This window comes from Zootoca vivipara, chromosome 9, assembly GCF_963506605.1.
Source record: "Zootoca vivipara chromosome 9, rZooViv1.1, whole genome shotgun sequence".
Lineage (NCBI taxonomy): Eukaryota > Metazoa > Chordata > Lepidosauria > Squamata > Lacertidae > Zootoca > Zootoca vivipara.
The window spans coordinates 52,402,654-52,422,750 of NC_083284.1; the positions used below are offsets into that span (position 1 = coordinate 52,402,654).

Consider the following 20,097-nt stretch of genomic DNA (forward strand, 5'->3'; position numbering starts at 1 on the left):
AAATGGGGATAAGACCATCTTATGGCTACCTAATGTAAGTTTTAATACATGGAGAGAGGGGAAGAAATAAGGATTAAATGTGTTCCGAGGCATGGATGTATCCAAGAGTTCCAGGCACTGGGCACACTCTGCTGACCTTTTGGATCTAGGGTGAAGGTTACAATCTGTCCCAACTGTTTAGATAAGTAGAAATTTCTAAGTTACACAGCAGTGTTTTAAGTCATGTGAAACCTTTGGACAGATGAGATTTCTTAACTACGATCATAACAACATTGCCACATTTTCTTTCATAAAGGTCAAGTTCTGTCTAGTTATATGTTTTGTTGAATACCAAGGCACTATGAAATGTCGTAAGAGACAGCAGTCTAGCAGACAGCACTCATATGTTAAGGAATTATTTTAATCACTCTTGAGGCCTCAAGAATGTCCAGTATAAAGAAATGCACATTCTTCATTCCCCCCCCAATCCTGCCACTTTAAATCCTCCTAAATATTGTCATGCTTTATTATCTTGTAGGGGTGTGTAACCCCTCCAGTTCAGGGACCTGATACAGCCCCCCTTAAGCAAATTTTCTGGACTCCCACTGCTTTTTGTAGCAGCAGCAAAAGGACAATACAGTCATACCTCGGTTTAAGTACGCCTCGGTTTGAGTATTTTCAGTTTAAGTACTCTGTGGACCTGTCTGGAATGGATTAATCCACTTTCAATGGGAAAGTTCACTTCAGGTTAAGTGCACAGACTTCCGGAACCAATTGTGTTTGTAAACCGAGGTACCACTGTACCTTTAAAGAAAGCGCACACTGATGGGGATGCACAGTCCAGCACCCTGATGGGAATACAGACCTCCTCTCTGGTCATCAGATCGATCATGTGATGAGCAGAGGAATGATACCCCCCTCCCCAGGTGCTGTCCACAGAAGAGAAAGCTGCTTGCTTGCTTCTTCTTCCATCCCCACTCTCTCTGTGGGTGGCATGCAGCCCTTGAAGGCTCAGGCCAAGTGTGAGTGTGGCCATTGGCAAAAGCAAACTTAGCGACCCCTTCACTTAGGAAGTCAGAGAATACCTGAAATAATTAATGAGAGGCTGCCTATTTTCCTTTTGATGGTGGTGGTGGTAGTTTAGGCTAGCGGTTTAAAATGGTTCCTTTGCACGGTTGTCTGCATTGCTGATTCAAAGCCAAAGCTTGCACTGCAGCTGGCTGAAAAGTGTTTGGTTAATGCTCAGGGTGTTTTACAGAGGGGAAGACCTGCAGTCAGAAGAAAGCATGTCTGACTGAGTTCAACGGAGGGGACTCCCAGGAAACTCACGCTCCCTCTACAGTGTATTGTGCTCCTTACGGCTGCCTTGAGGACCTTGATGATGAAAACGTCCACATTTCCCACCGTCACTAGAGACCAGGTCTTTAAGAAGAGCCTGCTGGTTCAGGCCAGTGATGACCCACCCTGTCCCGCATCCTGAATGAATTCGCCATCCAGGTTGGTGGTCAGCCATGACTGCTGCGGGAGCCAATTCTGCAGTTTAAAACTGCGTGCTGTGTGAAGGAATGTTTTCTTTCGCTGGTCCTAATCCTCCCAACATGCAGCTTCGCTGGGTGTCCACGAGTTCTAGTGTGTTAGTACAGTATATGAAAGAGGAAGTAAAACTTCTCTATCCATTTCCTCAGGCCTGGCGTGACTTCAGACCTCCCCTCAGGTCGCCTCTTTCTCGCGTTTCCGCTTGGCTACCGAGCCCCCAAGGCGGCGACCTTTCTCCATCCCCGTGACTCTGTTCCTCCCCGCCCCCGTCTGCACTATTTGACTAGAGGCGGAGGCCATGCCGCTGCGCTTCTCCCTCCCGTGACCTCCTTCTCCCCTCTCGCAGTCCTGCCCCTCGCCGGCTCCGCCTCCGCCTCCTCTTCTCTCCCCGGGGCTTCTTTTCTCAGCAAAACGTTCCGCTTCCCGGAGCAGAGCTACGCCGTCCGCGCTCGGCGACGATGGGCTTTTGGGCGATGGCTCCGGAGGGCGCGCGGTTCTTCTCCTGGGCGCTCGCTCTGCTCGCCGCGCTCGCCACGCTGCTGGCCGTCATGGTCGCCCGCTTGCTGCTCGACCATTACTGGAAATACAAGGAGCTGAAGCCCATCCCGGGGTTCAGACCCTGGTACCCGCTGCTGGGCAACGCGCTACTCTTTGAACGCGAAGGAGAAGGTAAAGGCCGGCGGAGAGGTGGGAAGCGGCTGCAAAGCTTGGAAATGGTCTTCGGAGGGGGTAAACGAAAGTAGCCTCGTTTCTCAAGGTTTGGAAATAAGCGTCGGTCCATCGTGACCTATAGCCTAAAAGCGGCGAACCATACACGAGGGAGCGGCACTTCCTAGGATAGGCACAGAAAAGCAGGCACTGTATCTCTCCTTGTACTGTATCTCTTAATTTCAGTAAGCTGAGATGCCCCACAGTCATGTTCTTGTTTGAGGTGTGGCTGAGATGCAGCCATCCATCTTTTTACTGCAAATATGTGAGTTTATGCTTTACCGGAAAAGGCTGGTTTTTACTTTCATATTCTTTAAACTTCTCTCTTGTATTCCACATTGCACTTGTGAACAGGGGTGCCAACTTGAATAAAATGCCAAGACTTACATAATCGATCAAAAGATAAGGCATGCACACATCATTCGAATGGCAATGCCCACCAACTTGGGGGGGGGCATGCCCCCCTCAAATAATTTATTGGGGGGTATCCTCATAAGTATCCGGGCTGCTCTTCCAAAACTAGGCAGAAAGGATGAAGGGGAAAAGTAGAAAGTTTCCTCTGCCTGTCATTGGCTCTGCCCCACCAGCCCCAGTGAGAACTAACCACTAGAGCACTGGCTGTCTTTTAACTGTGTATTGGAACACAGCTTTCTTAAAGGCCTCTCGGGCATTGTTCTTGAACAGAGAATTGCAACAGGAGAAGAAAGTGCATGGAGTTTTGCCTCACCATCCTGGATCAGAACATCACCAGCACTCCATACCACATGCTTGAAGTGGTAGGCAATTTTGTCTGCCTGGGCTCCACCATAACAAGCAACCTCTCCATCGACACTGAGCTGGACAAGCATTTTGGCAAGGCAGCTACGGCAACGGCACACCTCTCCCCAAGGTTGGAGAATGCAATGCTAATATCTAAGACCAATATGAAGGTCTACCAGGCTTGCATGTTGAGCATACTGCTTTATTGAAGGGAGCTGTGGGCAGCTTACAGCTGCCAGGAGTGATGCCTCAGTGCCTTTCACATGCGCTGTATCAGGAATATTTTGGGAGTCACATGGCAGAACAGAGTCTCAAACAAAGATGTGCTCTCCCAAACCCACATTCCCAGCATGTTTGGACTCCTGTCGTAATGATGTCTCCGTCCACAGAATGGAAGATGGCAGGACCCCCAAGGAATATGCTCTTCTGGGAGCTGGCTTCAGGCACCAGGCTCATTGGCATACCAACTTTGTGTTACAAATATGTCTACAAACATGATGTGAAGACTAGCAACATCAACCCCATCGTGTGGGAATCTCTTGCAGATGATTGCAGTGTCTGGAGACAAGACAGTCAGGTCATGCATCCACAGCAGTGACCAGTGAAGGAATGATTGCTGGGAGGAGGGCAGAGAGAAGAAATGCCATGGTGCACCTGTAGTAGCAAAACCAGATGCCTTCATCTATCCTGCCTGCAATAAAACATGTCTTTCCTGTATTGGTCTCTACAACCACAGCAGGTGCTGTAATTCCCCAACGGTTTGACTTTACCCTCGAAGGCACACTTTTCCATTGTCTCCCAAGACAGACAGATGCCAGGAGAGAGAGAAAGTATCATCAACATCCCCCTGTGTACTGGCCCCAAAGAAAATGGGCCTGCTGCATTCAACTTCCCCTCTTACGTTTTGGTCTCATTTACTGTACCTCAACGTTCTTGCACCTTGGGTTTCCCTGAATTGAGTGGGTGTGTCTTAAAGAAGTTTCTAAGTACAGTGAGTTGAATGCATTTAAAATGTTCCCTTTGGTTAGGAACCTGCATGCCTGAAGCCTTTTTGGATTTGAGAAGGTCAGGGATGTTGTGGACAAGGCTGGTGCACAGAAAGGGGCATTGGGAAAGGGGGCTGATATGTATATAGCTCCAAGCCCCCTATTCATGTTGAGATTCTTTCTTCAAACAGAGAGCCCGCAAAGGGCTTAGGAGCAAGTTCAACTGAATGCTGTTTTACTTTAAAGTAAGCACTGCCGTTTCCAAAATAGTTACAAGAAATCTCCTAGGTGAATCAAAGTGTTTCCAAACAAAGTGTTTTAAGAGCGTGTTACATAAAGTAGCTACATTAAGAGCAGGAAATCAAATACTTTAAGTATCTATCTTGGGAATTGAGTAAATTGGTATGGTTAGGATTTTTTTAGAAGTATTATTATCCAGCTCTCAAAAAAGGTGTTCTTTTATACATTCTTTGTCTCCTGAGCAATTCTGCAATGCTGAACACAGTACAGTAGTAGACTTTTTTTTTTGACAACTACCAAACTTATTAGAAATGTGAGCCGCTGCTGTTCTTCTCTGTATACAAAATGTGGCATTCTTTTGTCACATTTGCCACATTGTATGAATTCTTTTTCCAGCCTTGGAAAATGTCATTTAATTGTTTGGTTACTGAATCTGAAGAGAACTCACTGAGCCCAGGCTTTGTCTTGATGGTCCGCCAATCCATCATTTTTGCTTTCTTCAGTTTCTTTAATACGGTCTAGCCTGACTGTGAAGCTCCAGTCAAAATCCCCCTATCCACTAACCCAACCAGAGTGCCAGCTGTTGCTTTTGGATCTGAAACTATGTTTTGCAACACCCACATTCTGTGAAATAAATTTTCTGCTGTTTGCATAAACAGAAAACATTGATCATGTAAAACACCACACAACGAAGGGGTTTCAGCCTCTGTTTCAACTGAATTAGCTTTAGCAAAATCATTTACAAGCATTGTTAATACTCCATTATAAGATGGGGACTGTATTTGCAGAGGTGCGGGTGTATCTTCTCCTATCATGGCTGGATCAGCTGGCCAGTTATATAGACTTTCATTAGAAGAATATATGACAGGGCCTCTTTGCTGGGCTACAACATCTCCTGCCTCATCTATTGCACTCACGTCATTTTAAAGGACTAAGGGTGTCTGTTCAGGACAGATCTATTACTTCTTGAGCCACCTGCTTTGCTGTTGCTTCTGGGTCCCTTTCTCCAATTACATGGTCACAATGATCAAATATGGATTATTTTATATGCTGTGCCACAGTGGGGCCCACTGCCCACTAAAAATAGGGAGCCTCTTTGTATGGAATCACCCATGAAGAGGGGTTATTTATATGGTTAAGATGAGTTGTAAGCAAATGTAAATGTGCTCTTATACTTTCTGATGTTTACCAGAACTGATTGAGCATGCTACATGAATTAAAACTTGATGTGAAAGTGGGAGGTTGGAATGAGTCCCTTGTCTCTTGTAATCTGAATTTAGGAAGAGGGTCCTCCTGCTATGTGGTCGTTGCTCTTCTCTTAGAGTAGGTGCTATTCTCATGAGAACAAGTTGCATAGAGGTGGGGATATTGAATGTCTTATTTTCATACCTGATGCATTTCCTTCCCCCCACCCCCATCCCAGCTTTCTTTAAACAGTTGATAGATTACACTGCAGTGTTATGGAATATCCCACTACTACAGCTCTGGATAGGACCACTGCCCTTTCTGATCTTATATCATCCAGAAACCGTAGAGGTGAGTCTCTCATTCTTAGTCTTTACTACAGGTCTGGAGAAGGCCACATTCCATTGGGAATAATCTGCCAAGGGGTGCATGCATGCCTGTGGTTAAACGGGGCTGAAGCGGATGGTGAATAGGGCCAAAGTGGGAGCAGAGCCACCCCATTCTCTCATGCACCATCCATTCACATGTGTCGCACAAGCATGTACCTTAGTCATCCATCCTCTATTCTCGCATACGCTTCTCACTCCATCCTTCTACTCTCTTGTTAATTTGCATATCCTCTCTCTCTCTCTTTCTGACACCCACACCCCTTCCCATTTTCTATCTTCCCCTCTTTGCCCCTCTTCTCCCCATGGGGCAATTAGACTTAGGAAAACAAGTTTCCCTTAGTCCATGATCCCCCCCAAGGTTTGTTTTCCTAGGGTGTATGTGTGTGATTTCACCCCCCCCCCAAAGGGTGGGGGAAGGATGCATGGGGAGTGTTAACTCTTTCCTCCGCAGCTGCTGCGCCTCTCTGAAAATTGCCTTCCACACTGCAATCAGGCTTAGAAAAAATTGCTTGGTGTGCATGGGAGCTAGCCCTCCCAGGCCTAATTCCATCATTGAGATTAGATGTGGATCACAGCATGTGATCCTGCTGCACAGTGCTTTTATTCTTGGAAAAAATAGGTGCCATATTTTTTTAACAACGTCAAAGAGGTGGCCGTGCTGCATACCCTTGAATACCTCCTGTAAAAAAAAAGGAATGCTACTGCACCTTTGAAAGAAACCACCCCCTTCATAAAGCAGTCTGAATGAGAATGCAGAATTCAGATGAAAATCTGAGAAGATAACCTAATAACTCTGTTCATCTTCTAAGGCAGGCTTGCTCAGCGTGTCCCCATGAAGATAAATGTAACCCAACAGCCATAGAGTTTCAGTTCTACCAGGTGCTTGATACACCTCCCCCTCTTTTACTCGGAAATAAGTTCCATTGTTTCTAACGGAGCTTGCTCAGTAGTGGATATCTATTTAAGTTCATCCACTGTCCTATGCACACTTACCTGGGAGAAAGCTGCATTAGACCCTTTGGGACGTACTTCTGAAAAGACTCAGATGCAATTGCATATTAAAGACACCAATCCTCTGCATTCTTACCTGGGAGTAAGTCCTGTGGAAGCTGCTAGGACTTAATTCTTAATAAATTTAATCAGTGATGCTGGATCCAATCTTGGATCCTGCTAAATTGGAAATACTTCTGTAATCCAAGAACAGGAGTGAGATAAATTGCTTATGTAAAGCTTGAGCTGTACAAAGCCTTGAACTTCATTTTGTACGATCAGCACAAGGATTGCTTTTAATGCAGATATCCAGTTAATGATCCACTAGTCTGAAAACATCAGCAGAGTGCTGTTATCTTTGTTCAGTTGTTGTTGTTTTAAGTATATTATATTATAGTGATATGCATTTTCCATTATATCTGTTTGGATGTATTTTCTAAAAGCAGGTGGAGGTTTTCTTTCTTGGCAGGATTTTGACAATGGCAGCTGCTAAAGGGGTTAAAAAGAGTTCCACCTGCCAGATTCAAGGAATAACTGGGTATAAGGTTTCTACCACTTATGCTGGACAAAAGGATTGTCTGTGGGCAGATACTGTTGGACTATTTGAGTGGGGTTAAACTTGGCAGGGCAGCTTGGTTTTGATTCCCTGAGAGGAAGATTAGAATTCTAGAAGCGGCTAAGAGTGTTTTATGGGTGGTGTAAGACAACAGCCCATCCTAGAAGGATTTTATCTGTCCAGTGACAGGTTTAAAGTGTGAAGTTAAGAAAGATCTTATATACCTCATTACCAATCTGATGTCAGGACCTACCATACCCTCAGGGTATAGTCAAGCTCTGGAATCTAAAGAGAAAGCAAAGGAGCTGCTAAGACTGCTAAATCAACAGCCGTCACTTTGAACTCAACTAGAATATATTTTAGATAGTGAAGGCACCATTGAACAGATAGCATTGGAGGGCAAAGTCAAGAATTTATGTTTTTTAATCTCTTCTGTTGGCAGGTTGTTTTGAGTAGCTCTAAGCACATTACAAAATCCGATCCTTACAGGTTTCTGCATCCTTGGCTGGGCACAGGGCTTCTAACGAGGTAAAGGAAAAGACACCCCCGGAACATGGGTGCGCAGTGTACCCCTTTGTTGCACCCCTTGGAACACAGTGTAGCTGGTGTGTCCAGTACTGGTTGAGCTGTTAGTCCTCCTCAACACATATATAAGGAATGTGTGAAGGAGGTAATGGGACTGGGGTGATAGGTCATGCCCCAAATATTCCAGTTCTGACTCCACGTGTCCGCCTTCTCATGCGCTATTGAATATGTGAAAAGGGCCCCTCCTTGTGCACAGAGGTATTCACTGCAGATGGGGCCCCCCTTTCAGACGCTCTGCTGAATATGGACTTTGGAGATGGGGCTTCAGCTGCAGTCCTGCTCCATTTACCTCCCGTTTGGTACCTGGGCTAACTAATTTTAACCAAATGGTGGTTTTTTTTTGGGGGGGGGGTGGCCAGCTGGGGGCGAGGAGGAATAGAGTGAACTGGAGCACTGCATGCTGCAATGTTTTGTTCCAGGTCCTGCTTGAAGGCATTAATGCATTGTGAGACTTGTGTGCATTTTAAGACTTGTTAGAAGCCCTGTGTCCAGCCAAGGATGTAGAGAAAAAATAATATTCAAGTTTCTGTTTTGCAGCACGGGGGGCAAATGGCGGTCCCGAAGGAAAATGTTAACACCCACCTTCCATTTCACCATTTTAGAAGATTTCCTTGAAGTGATGAATGAACAAGCCAATATCCTTGTTCAGAAACTTGAAAAGCATGTGGACAGGGAGCCATTTGATTGCTTTTTCTACATCACATTGTGTGCCCTTGATGTAATCTGTGGTAAGTGCTGTGGTTGCTGTCAAAGTGTTGCAATAAATGAGGTTTAAACATCCCTGCTCATTTTCTGGAAGAATTGAGCAGAAGTGTTGTTTTCCATTGTTAATAGCTTGTTATTCATTTAAATGCTGATTGAGTGATCCATGATGGAGAACACCAGTGGTTTTCAACCTGTGGGAGATGGCATCATGGGGTGCCTTGAATGATGGTCAGGGGTGCTGCGGGCAACACTGGCCTCTGTCCATCTTTCCTTCCCTCCCTCCGCTGATGCCCTCTCATGTCTCTGCCTCCCAAAGGCTTGTGTGGTTGTTGGTTACAGCAGCCATGGCTACAAGTTCCCCAGGCGAATGGTGCCTCTGGGGCTGCCCAGGTATGCTTCCCAGGCCCCTGTGGGGCAGTGTGAGAAGGCACCTCTCTTTGGAGTAGGGTGGGGGGGCAGCTCAGAGACCAGGGGTGGCAGGTGCAGCTGCCCAGAGGACTTCCAAGGAGCGGAGAGGGAAGGCTGAGGGAACACTCCACAAGAAGGCTGCCAGCTCTGCAAGCAGGGGGGAGGTCACATAACTGGGTTCGTGAACCCCACAGGGGTGCCACAGAAAGAATTTAGTTAGTCAAGGGAGCTGTGGACTCAAAAAGGTTGAAAACCTCTGATCTGCACTGATCTACACTGATATTTCCCTGATGAGAAGGGAAATAATTCATTGTCAAATTGTAATCAAATTGAATCACTGTTGATTTGTAGTCAGTCTGAATGCAGGTCAGGACTGGGACACAAGCACACATACTATGGGACCAAAAGGGAATCCCAGGAGACAATGACTGCAGGTATGGTATTAGTAAATATTACTACAATTTGACCATATGGCTCAGTGCTTTGCATGTACGGGATTCTGGATTCATATCCTGGCATCCCCAGATGAGTCTAGGAAAACTTCTCTCTGAAACCTGGAAAGTCATTGGAAACCAGTGTAGACAGCATTGAGCTCGATGGGCCAGTGGTGTGACTCGAAGTAAGGTCTTCCTTTTATGTCCTGTTCTTGGTTTGTAGGAGCATGATTCTTTGATTGAGTTCTTTCTTTTCTGTTCCTAGAAACGGCTATGGGCAAGAACATAGGAGCACAACACAATAAGGATTCTGAGTATGTCCGAGCTGTCTACAGGTAGGTGTCAATGTGATCACCTCTTCCAGAAGCAGGGATGGTGAACCACTGGCCTGGCAAAAATCAGAGATGTTGGTAGCTGGAGTCAAACAGCATCAGGAGGGCCACGGGTTCCTCATCTCTGCAGCAGAGCCTTGATCCACAAATACTTTTACTGGGGGCTACATGGAGAAAGGGTCTCTTTTTCCTCCACCATGCAGATAGCCTTCAGTCTGAACTTGACTGTCTGCACGATAAATTTCCAAAGGCCTGCTTTGCACGATCTTCCTCCCTGTCCCTCATTGGAGCTGAATTGCACAATTCAGGGCCTCTATGTGGGTTGAATGCTCATCTAGAAGATACATTCACACTGGATCTTTGCAGTGGAGGAGCAGGGCACTGCTGTGGTTGTATGTCCCAAACTGGGCTCTGTTTTACACGTGAATCACTTTTCTCTGCATCTCTACATGCCACTCTGATTTGCTCAGCCTACTAGCAATAAATTTGGACTCTTTCATGCACTTTACGGTACTTTTCTAGAAAAAAATCCAACATTGTTGCTTGTGGCCCTAGGATGAGTGATCTGATTCACCACAGACAGAAGTCTCCCTGGCTCTGGCCTAACCTTCTGTACCTCATGTTCCAAGAAGGGAGAGAACATCACAGGAGTCTAAAGATACTTCACACCTTTACTGATAATGTAAGCTGCTATGTTTTTCCTTACTATTGCCTGTAGTTTGTTTGATTCCCTTCATTCATCCACCCATCCATCCACCACAGGTTTTTTTTGATACAACAAAAAAGAAGAAAGGAAAAATACAAAAATACAAACAAGAATAACAATAAACACAAAATTCTCTTAACAAACAATAAAGCATAAATTGATCTTAGAACTATAGACCCGACCTCCTATCTATTCCTTATTTCAGTTATATATTACTTGTTGCCAATACACACTTTTATCATAATTTAACTTATTCTTAATATATCTTAACTCTCATGTCTAACTTGCAACTATTACTGAAACTCCTCAAATGCTGCAACAGAGTTTAAACTACTGTAATTATATTTCGAGTATACTTTAAAAACCTCCGATTTTGAAACAAATTCCTGTTTTGGTTTATTCTTTATTTTTTCTGATAGACCATCTCATTCCACATATTCTGCCAGCTTTTGGATCCATTCATGAATAGAGTTTAACAATGTGTACTGACCCAGCACATCACTTATTTCAGGGGACAACCGTCACATTATTTGGCACTGCAGGGAGTGCACACATTGTATTATGCAACCTGAAAAATAAACCGCTTTTTGTTTGGCTATCTAAGGTTATTGCAGAAAAAGTTCGTGAATTAAAAAACCAGGAGCAGCATAAAAGCAATGCTGTCAGCAACAGTGATCAAAGCAAGCGCAAAGTCAGAAGAGCTTTTCTCAATATGCTTCTGAATGCCACCGATGACGATGGGAAGAAGTTGAGCTACCTGGACATCCGAGAGGAAGTGGATACATTCATGTTTGAGGTATAGAATGCCCAGTACAAGAGTGCTGGTTTGGGTTGCAGAACTCTACCCATTTACCCGAGAGTAAACCCCATAGAGCTCAATGAACTTTGTATGAGGATTGTATTGTAAGTGACTTCCAGAACTCGGGAAATCTCCAGTTTGAATCTCTTTTCTAGCTGGATGTAGGCAACTCAGTCTCATTTAGGCTGGTAACTACAGTATGGGGGTAATAATTCTGACCACAGGTGGTCATTTCAAACAGAAATGAGGACCTTCAAGCCTGTGGGCCAAATCTTGTCTATGCAGACCCCTCTGTCAGCGGTTCATGGCACTCTCCAAACAATGCCCCTCACCAGTCCTGCTATTTTGCACAGAGGACTTTGTTGATTTTGGTATGGTTGGTTGACTTCTTCATCTCCTCCTACACCCACCCTTCACTGTAAAGTCCCAGGGCAGTTTATATCTAAAAAGGGATAATACAGCACACTACAGTGAATAAACCAACCCCATCCCATGCAACACAATAGATATATATAAACAAACCAGTTTATAGGTATACCAGTTGGGATGTAGGGGGGTCCTAATGATAATAGCTCATCAGTTGAATGTCCAAGGCAAGAGGTGCATCTTCAGTGGCTACCTCACATGGAAACATCTGATGCACCTCTGCAGGGGGAGAGTTTTGGGGCCATGACAGAGGAGGCTCTGCTATGCTGCTTCTGGGCTTCGTTTTGTTTTCTGGCTTTTAATTATTTTGTGTGTTCTGATTGTTTTTTGAATGTTAGCTATGTTGAGGACTATTTTTTAAATGAAAGGACAAGATATAAATAAAATTAGGTGACACCCTAGAAGCAAAGTTGCAGTGTATGTGTTGTTCTTGTTGTTGTTACTGCTGCTGCTGTTGTAGTAGTAGTAGTAGTATTAGCCAATCTGACTGGGTTGCCACAGCCATTCTAGGCGGCTCCCAACAAAATATTAAAAACACAATAAAACATAGCTAGATAGGCATATCAACCATTCTGAGAAAACCTTTTCAGATATGGGAATGAGTGTCAGTCTGCCTTTGGCACATGGGTAGTGACCAGGGCTGGAAGAATCCCTGGCATCTACTGTTGCCTATACACTTAATTTATTGAAATATTCACTCTTCTGTATGAGGCTGGTGCCTTAGAAGTTTAGATGTGTGCAAAACCAAAGGTGGTGGGAGCTAGAGGATTTGAAATATTTTGTTCAGGTCCTGGAAAGGGCCAGCAGCTGAGATTTCTTTTTTGTGTGTGTGATAAAACATTAGACCTTTAATTCTTTCTTCCAAGGGTCATGATACTACCGCTGCTGCCATGAATTGGTGCATTTACTTGCTTGGGTGTGATCCAGAAGTCCAAAGAAAAGTTCACCGGGAACTGGATGACGTTTTTGGTGAGTTTTTCTTTCCTCTGGGTGTGAACCTGGGTAAGTGTTGTATACAGGTGTTTATCTAAGTAAATGCTCATAAATGTCTCATAATTCCTCTAACACAGAGATGGGGAACCTCTGGGCCACAAGTACAGGTCCCAGTTTGGCCCATGAGGCTGTTTTCACCAAACCACACCCACCTGCCCCACACCTGATGTCCTTTGTGACTTTGAGACTGGAGCAGAGGTGGATGTGGCTACAAGAGGACAATTGGCAGCTTAAAGGGTGAATGACCACTGGGATTAACTGTCCTAAGGCGTTCCCAGGCATGCAAGGGGGCTCTTCATCAGGGGCCATCAGCTGAACGTCTGCTGAGGAAAAAAGTCTGGTTGCAAAGGTGGTTTGGATCCAAAGCACATTTGCAAGTAGATCTCAAAGGGGATTCCTGTAACTGCCATTGCAGTTGATTGCGGGTTACAGCAAGCCCTTGTAAATTCTGAAAGATGGGCAGCCCCACCCAAAATTGACCCGTGGTGAGAAGATTAAGGGTCTGACCGCCTCGTCGGATCCAGTTCCCGATCCCCATTGTAAATCAAGTTGGGAACCTATGGTCCTGCAGACATTCCTAGAAGTCCAGTTCCCTTTAACCTCAGCCAGAAGGCCAATCTCCACTTCAGCTCCAAACATTACACCTTTTAGGTATTGCCTGCACTGGCTTGTCCTACTCATCAAAGCCTCCCAGATAACATTCTGCAGGTTCAATCTTTGAGTGCTTGGAAGTGCTGTCCTCTAGTGGCCTCAGAGGCTAGCAACGCCTTCTGCTGACAAAAAGTCATTCTGGAGTCAGGGGCCAGACCTTTTGCTTTTTTGTGCTGTGGTCTTTGCAGCTCTAGTGTGGTCAGACCTTATGCCAGCAAAAAAGAAGCCCAGATGAGCTGGTTCTTAGCATAAGTGCAGAAATGATTTATGGCGGTTAGTGGGTTAGACCCCCACAATGCCTCCTGCTCCACCATAACTTAAAATAGGTGTCAGAATAACACATGTTTCTTCTCAGGGGACTCTGATCGTTATGTTACCATGGACGATTTGAAGCAACTACGGTATCTGGATTGTGTTATTAAAGAAGCTCTTCGCCTCTTTCCTTCCGTTCCATTTTTTGCCCGTACACTGAGTGAGGAATGTTATATAAGTAAGTAGTTCAGGTTGGTTAATGCATTGATGCACTGTAGCTATAAGCTTAGTACTAATGGGAGTCGTTCTGGAAGAAGAGACTAACAAATATCTCTTTTTCTTTGGCAGGAGGGTTTAAGGTACCAAAAGGGGTTGATGTCATAATTGTGCCCTATGCACTGCATAGAGACCCTGATGTCTTCCCGGAGCCTGACGAATTCAGACCTGAGCGATTTTTTCCTGAGTACACAGCTGGGAGGCACCCATATGCATATGTACCTTTCTCTGCTGGGCTCAGGAATTGTATTGGTATGTATGAGAGTAAAAAATAATAATCTGTATCTCTTCAGAACTCCAGAGCACAGTATGCTTCCATGACTGATCTTTCAAAGGGAGATTTTTGTCATAGTACTTAGAGCAAGGCCTACAAATGTATTGTTGTTGTTGTTGTTGTTGTCGTCGTCAGGACTGGCCCTAGCTTTAGGCAACCTGAGGTGATTGCTTCAGGCAAGCATTGTTAGAGGGTGGCAAACTGGTGCCCCTTGGGGTCTGCCACATGACCGGCTGGCCAGCCATGGTCCTGCTATTGCCCCGTGAGGCCTTCCACCTTCTCCATCGCTCCAGAAAGGAAAAAAAGGGGGGGCGGGTAATGAGTCAGTAGCAGAAGGTGTCTAAAGGTGATGATTATCCAACAGCAAAGCTGAAAGATTATGCAATCTACTAAAGCCCCAGCAACACTGCACATCTAAAGTAGTGTTATACCATCTTAAATGGTGATGGCTTCTCCCAAAGAATCCTGGGAGCTTTACTTTGTTAAGGGATCTGAGAGTTGTTCAGGAAACCTCTATTTCCATCAGAGAGCTATAGTTCCAAGTTCCCTAGGCAGAGTGATCAATTGTTAAACTACTCTTAAGTGAGGGACTTCCGGTCTACCGCCATTGCTGTTTGGAGAGAATTGATATGTTTTTATTTTTTATTTTGTCTTTTTTGTGCTTTTTTGTATTTTGTATTGTTTTAAAATAAATAAATATTATTTGAGAGGGAAAGTGACTGAAGTGAATGCACCTGAGTTTAAGTTATATGAATGGAGATTATGCCTATCTATAAGGAAGAACAGTAAGAGCTGTCTGGCAGTGGAACAGACTCCCCTCAAGAGGGAGTGGAATCTTTTTCCTTGGAGTTTTGTTTTTTAGCAGAGATTGGATGGCCTTCTGTCATGGATGCTTTAGTTGAGATTCCTGCATTGCAGGGGGTTGGACTCGATGACCCTCAGGGTCCCTTCCAACTCTACAGTTCTATGATTTTATGATGCTAAACCTCTTCAAGCATTTCACACACTCATTCCAGTGGCTTTATATACATCACCTCTCTCCCCCCCCATACTACCTTCTTCGTAATTTTGAATAAACATCTGAATAATTATATATATATTACACACACACACACACACAATTATATATAAATAAGTGTTTAAAAATTCTTAAATTAATTTTACAGCCTGACCTCAGTGTCACATGCCAATAATAATAATAATAATAATTTATACCCTGCCCACCCTGGGCAGCTCCCAACAGAATATTAAAAATGTGCTAAAACATCATAATAAATACATATTATTGCTCTGGTTAATCTTGGTCTATCTTCTCTTCACTTTCCAATGTATAGCACAGTTGTACCTGGATCTAAAGGTTATTTCTGCACTATTAATCCACCCCTTCCAGTTTTTCACTCACTCCTGCCAGTGGTTTTAAATCCGTCACCATCTGGATAAGTATAGAAAAATGTTTTTTTTATGAATCTGAGACTCTGACCTCAGTGTGACATGGCTCATATTGAATAATAATAAATATGTATTATTCCTCTGGTTAATTGTATCTTGTCATCGCTTTCCAACCCCTCTGCAGGCCAGCGCTTTGCACAGATGGAAGAAAAGGCTATTTTAGCCACCATTCTACGGCGCTTTTGTGTTGAAAGTACGCAGCAACGCGATCAACTTGGCCCTGTAGGAGAACTGATTCTTCGTCCAAATAAGGGCATCTGGATTCAGTTGAAAAACAGATCGTCTTCTGGCTCTTAAAATAAGAAACATTGCATTTGGACTACTTCAGAAGAAACACTTGATTTTCAGAGCAGGACATTTCAGACTGCCCAACCCTACTAGGACTTCTTTTTGTTAACCAAAATTGTGCTGTTGCCTTCAAAAAGTCAGTAGCTGCAATCCAGAAGCTGATGCTTGTTCAATTGATGGGATATTCCAAATGGCTTTGGAATTCTTAGGCTTCAACCTAGGTTGCAATAGCTGATTTTTCTTATCCTAAAGAAAATGAGCAATTGGTTTTATTCTTTAAAACTCCTTTATTCATTATTTATGCACATAAATAAGAAAATAGAGATACCGAAGTATATATTTTAAGGATGCATGACTATAATAATAAAAATTGAAAGTATTGATGAAATTACACCTGAACACCAGAGCAATCTTTTCTTATTGGCTATCATGGACCCAGGTGGGATTAGGACCACCTAGTACTCAGGCTTCACAGAACCATTTAACTTAAGAAGCTAAAGATTTGACATTAGTGAAAAACTATCAACTTATTTATTTATTGAACAATGATTATAAGTTATTCACGTTAATTTTGTCCAAAATATTAAAAATGATTTTACAGGTTCTCAATCATCATGATCAATGTGGATTCTGCCTAAAAGACAGTTAAGAGATAATGCGTTTGATATTTTGGAATATCTGAATTTGTGTTTGATATTTTGGAATATCTGAATTTTCATAATGAGAGGCAAGCTGTTTTGATATTTTTGGATGCAGAGAAAGCCTTTGAAATGGGTATTTTTGTTTTGTTTAGAGTATTGCAAGATATGAACTTTGGAGATAACTTTATTAAATGGGTAAAATCGATTTATGCATCATGACAGTCTAGATAAATGTTAATAGGGAACTGATAAAACCCTTTGAGATACAGAAGGGGACAAGGCAGGGGTGTCCATTTTCCTTGCTACTTTTCATCCTGGTCTTGGAAGTCTTGCTTAGAGACATTAGACAAGATGAGAGAATTATGGGAGTAAAGATAAGAAAAGAAACTTATAATGATGACTTCATGTTATAATACTAATGATACTAATAATACTAATAATATATTTATACCCCGCCCATCTGGCTGGGTTTCCCCAGCCACTCTGGGCGGCTCCCAACAGAATTAAAAGCACAATAAAACATTAAAAACTTCCCTAAACAAGGCTGCCTTCAAATGTCATGTTAGTTTTGGAAAATCTACTACAGGGAATGAAAATTCTTATGGTTAAGCTAAATGATTTTGGTATGTTAGCAGGCTTTTAGGTCACTCACCAGAAAATGAAAATATTGTCAAGGGAACATGTCAACAGAAGATCAGAAGGTTTTGATGAAGAAGAAAGGGTTTCAAATTGGGGGTGGAGTAAAATATTTGGGTATTACTATGACAAATATGAAATGTATGTTGTTTCAAAATAATTATGTTAAGACATGGACTGAAATAAAAAAAGACTGGTCAAGATGGGAGATGATAAATTTGTCATTGAGTAGAATCTCAGTGATAAAGATGAATGTTTTGCCTAGAATGAGGTTTTTATTTCAAAAATTTTGACTAATGATTTATCATTTAAACAATGGTAAAAAGTTTTTATTTATTTTTATGGTAGAGGAAGAAACCACGGGTTAAAATTAAAGTACAGTGGTACCTTGGAAGTTGAACGGAATCCGTTCCGGAAGTCTGTTCGACTTCCAAAACGTTTGGAAACCAAGGCGCAGCTTCTGATTGGCTGGAGGAAGTTCTGGAGCCAAAACATTCAAGTCACAAGGCGTTCATCAACCAAGGTAGGACTGTATTGCAATATACAAATTAAAGGGGAGGATTAGGCATACCTGACTTGAATTTAAGCTTTACCACTTGTTGCTTAGTGTGGATAAAGGATTGGGTGACACTGAAAAACAAGACACACTTGGAACTAGGAGGACATGATCTAACGTTTGACTGGCATCGGTGTTTGTGGTATGATAAACTTAATATGGATCTCAAAAACCACTTCATTAAATGTGCCGTATTAAGAATCTAGAATAGATATGAACCTACGTTATGTACAAAGACACCTTCATGGATTTCACCACAATAAGCTTCTTATAGAAAAGAGATAGGGAAAGGGTTGACTTATTGAGAGCTATTAGAGTGGAGTCAATGAGACTAAAAGTAAAACAAGGGAATGGTTAACAGTGGTAGGTTAGAGATTCCAGTGGTTATCTCATTCACAACTAGCAGAGAGATTAAAATTGGATGAAAGGGCTAAGATTTACATTGTGCTATGGTATATATATACATATTTGTTGTCGTTTAGTCGTGTCCGACTCTTTGTGACCCCATGAACCAGAGCACACCAGGCACTCCTGTCTTGCACTGCCTCTCTCTCTATATATATACAGTATATATATATATATATATATATATATATATATATATATATATATATATACATACACACTACACACACACACACACACACACACACACACACACATATATATATATATATATATATATATATATATATATATATATATGATGTATTGATGTTTTTTAACTGGTGAATTTATTTAGAATGTATAAAGGTGTTGCAAATATTTGTGGGAAGAATATGAAGTGACATTTTATCATGCCTGGTGGAAATGTAAAAAAAAAACCTAAGAAATATTGGATGCAAATACATACATGGATACAGATGATTTTAAAAGTTAACATATAATTGAAACTGGAACTTTTCCTGCTAAGAAGAATGGATACGCAATTAGAAAAGGACTATGGAATGTTATTTCAACACATGACTGCAGCGGTGAGACTTTTATATGCACAAAGATGGAAAGATTCATCATCCACAGCTTCACATCTCACTGCTGTATGAGTGCCTTCCAGAACTGGGCAATGAACAAGAGTTCCTTGGTCGGAGATGATCCAATGCCAAGCCTGCCCTGCCCAGTAGCACCCGAAAATGGGGATAATGCCATCTTCATACCTAACCTAAGTAATTTTTAATACCTGTAGAGAGATAGGAGATTAAATGGATTCTGATGGATGATGGGTGTATCCCATAGTTCCTGGCACTGGGCATACTCTGCTGGCCTTTTGGATGTAGGGTAAATGTGACTACATGTCCCAACTGTTTATATAAGTAGATATAAGTCACACAACAGTCTTTTAAGCCCCATGAAACCTTTGGACAGATGAGATTTCTTAACTATGAGCATGTTTTCTTTCACTGGACCCGATTCTGTGTGCAGCTGCCGCCTGGAATGTGGAAATTGAATAGCCTTCCCAATCTCTTGATCTTTATGTGAGCAAAAGCTTTGTCTGCAATGTTTTCTTTTTTCCCCTAGCATGAAGATAAAGGCTACTTCCAGACTGTAGCTATTTTATGGGAAGGATTCAACTGCAAACCACAAATTCAGGTTTGTGCAGTTAAGGGAATTAAGGAGCTCTGTCACCATGGGCGTAGGCAGGGGGGGCAGTTGCCCCCCCTGGAGGCGGGGCCGGTGGGCGAGAGCGGCGCTGGTGGACAGGGGCGGAGGCGGAGCGCAGCCCGGCGGAGCGCGGGTTCGGCGTTCCGCGCCCTCCCTCCAGCTCCCCGTCGCGCCCTCCGGCGGGGCCAGGCGGAGCGGGGAGCCAGGGAGCGCAGCTGAGCCGCTGTCGCCCTGCTGCGTTTTGCTCCCTTGAATTGCCCTCCTTCTCCTGGAGGCGCAGCTCCTTTCCCCGCGGGTGGCTGCTGCTGCGGCGTCCTCATCCTCTCTTCGTGCCCCTTCCTCGACGGGGTGTGGGGGAGGGGTTGCCCCCCCGCCCGCCCCCTCCGCGGCCTGGGCAGCCCTGTCTGTGGGGGGGGTGGCGCGGGGGTGGCGCCGGAAGGATGTTTGGGCGCCGGAGGGACCTTCGAGCCACGGCGCCCGATGTCCTTGAGGCGGGCCTGCTGTGAGCTGGGAGGGGTGCGTTCGGGCGGCCGCTGCTGGCCCCGCGGGCCGCGCCGCCTCGGCCACCTCCTTCCTCCCGGCGGGAGGCTCGTGGGGCGCCTTCGGCGGGGAGTGCAGAGGGAGCGTGCGCTGGGCGGCGCTTTCGGGTGGGGCGCTCTCTCGGAGCCCTCCCCGCAGCCCTCCCGGCGGAGGCTTCCCGCTCCGCTGCCTGGCGTTCCAGCGGGGTGACCGCCACGTGGTTTGCGCTGGGGGTGTTTG

The 20,097-nt window shown here is 44.1% G+C and overlaps 1 protein-coding gene across 2 annotated transcripts; it reads left to right on the forward strand.

Moving 5' to 3' along the window:
• Positions 1–1,898: 1,898 nt before the first annotated feature.
• On the forward strand, positions 1,899–18,174 carry LOC118083468 (cytochrome P450 4V2). 2 transcript variants are annotated; one of them, XM_060278772.1, is made up of 11 exons: positions 1,899–2,202; positions 5,632–5,744; positions 7,771–7,856; positions 8,451–8,641; positions 9,726–9,795; positions 10,348–10,474; positions 11,103–11,294; positions 12,590–12,692; positions 13,723–13,857; positions 13,968–14,147; positions 15,743–18,174. In XM_060278772.1, exons 1-11 carry the CDS (start codon positions 1,974–1,976, stop codon positions 15,913–15,915), a joined length of 1,599 nt encoding a protein of 532 aa, XP_060134755.1. In that variant the 5' UTR covers positions 1,899–1,973; the 3' UTR covers positions 15,916–18,174. The 2 variants fall into 2 exon arrangements, with proteins under 2 accessions (XP_060134755.1, XP_034967816.2); XM_035111925.2 differs by having other exon boundaries at positions 1,902–2,184; positions 15,743–18,171.
• Positions 18,175–20,097: the final 1,923 nt, after the last annotated feature.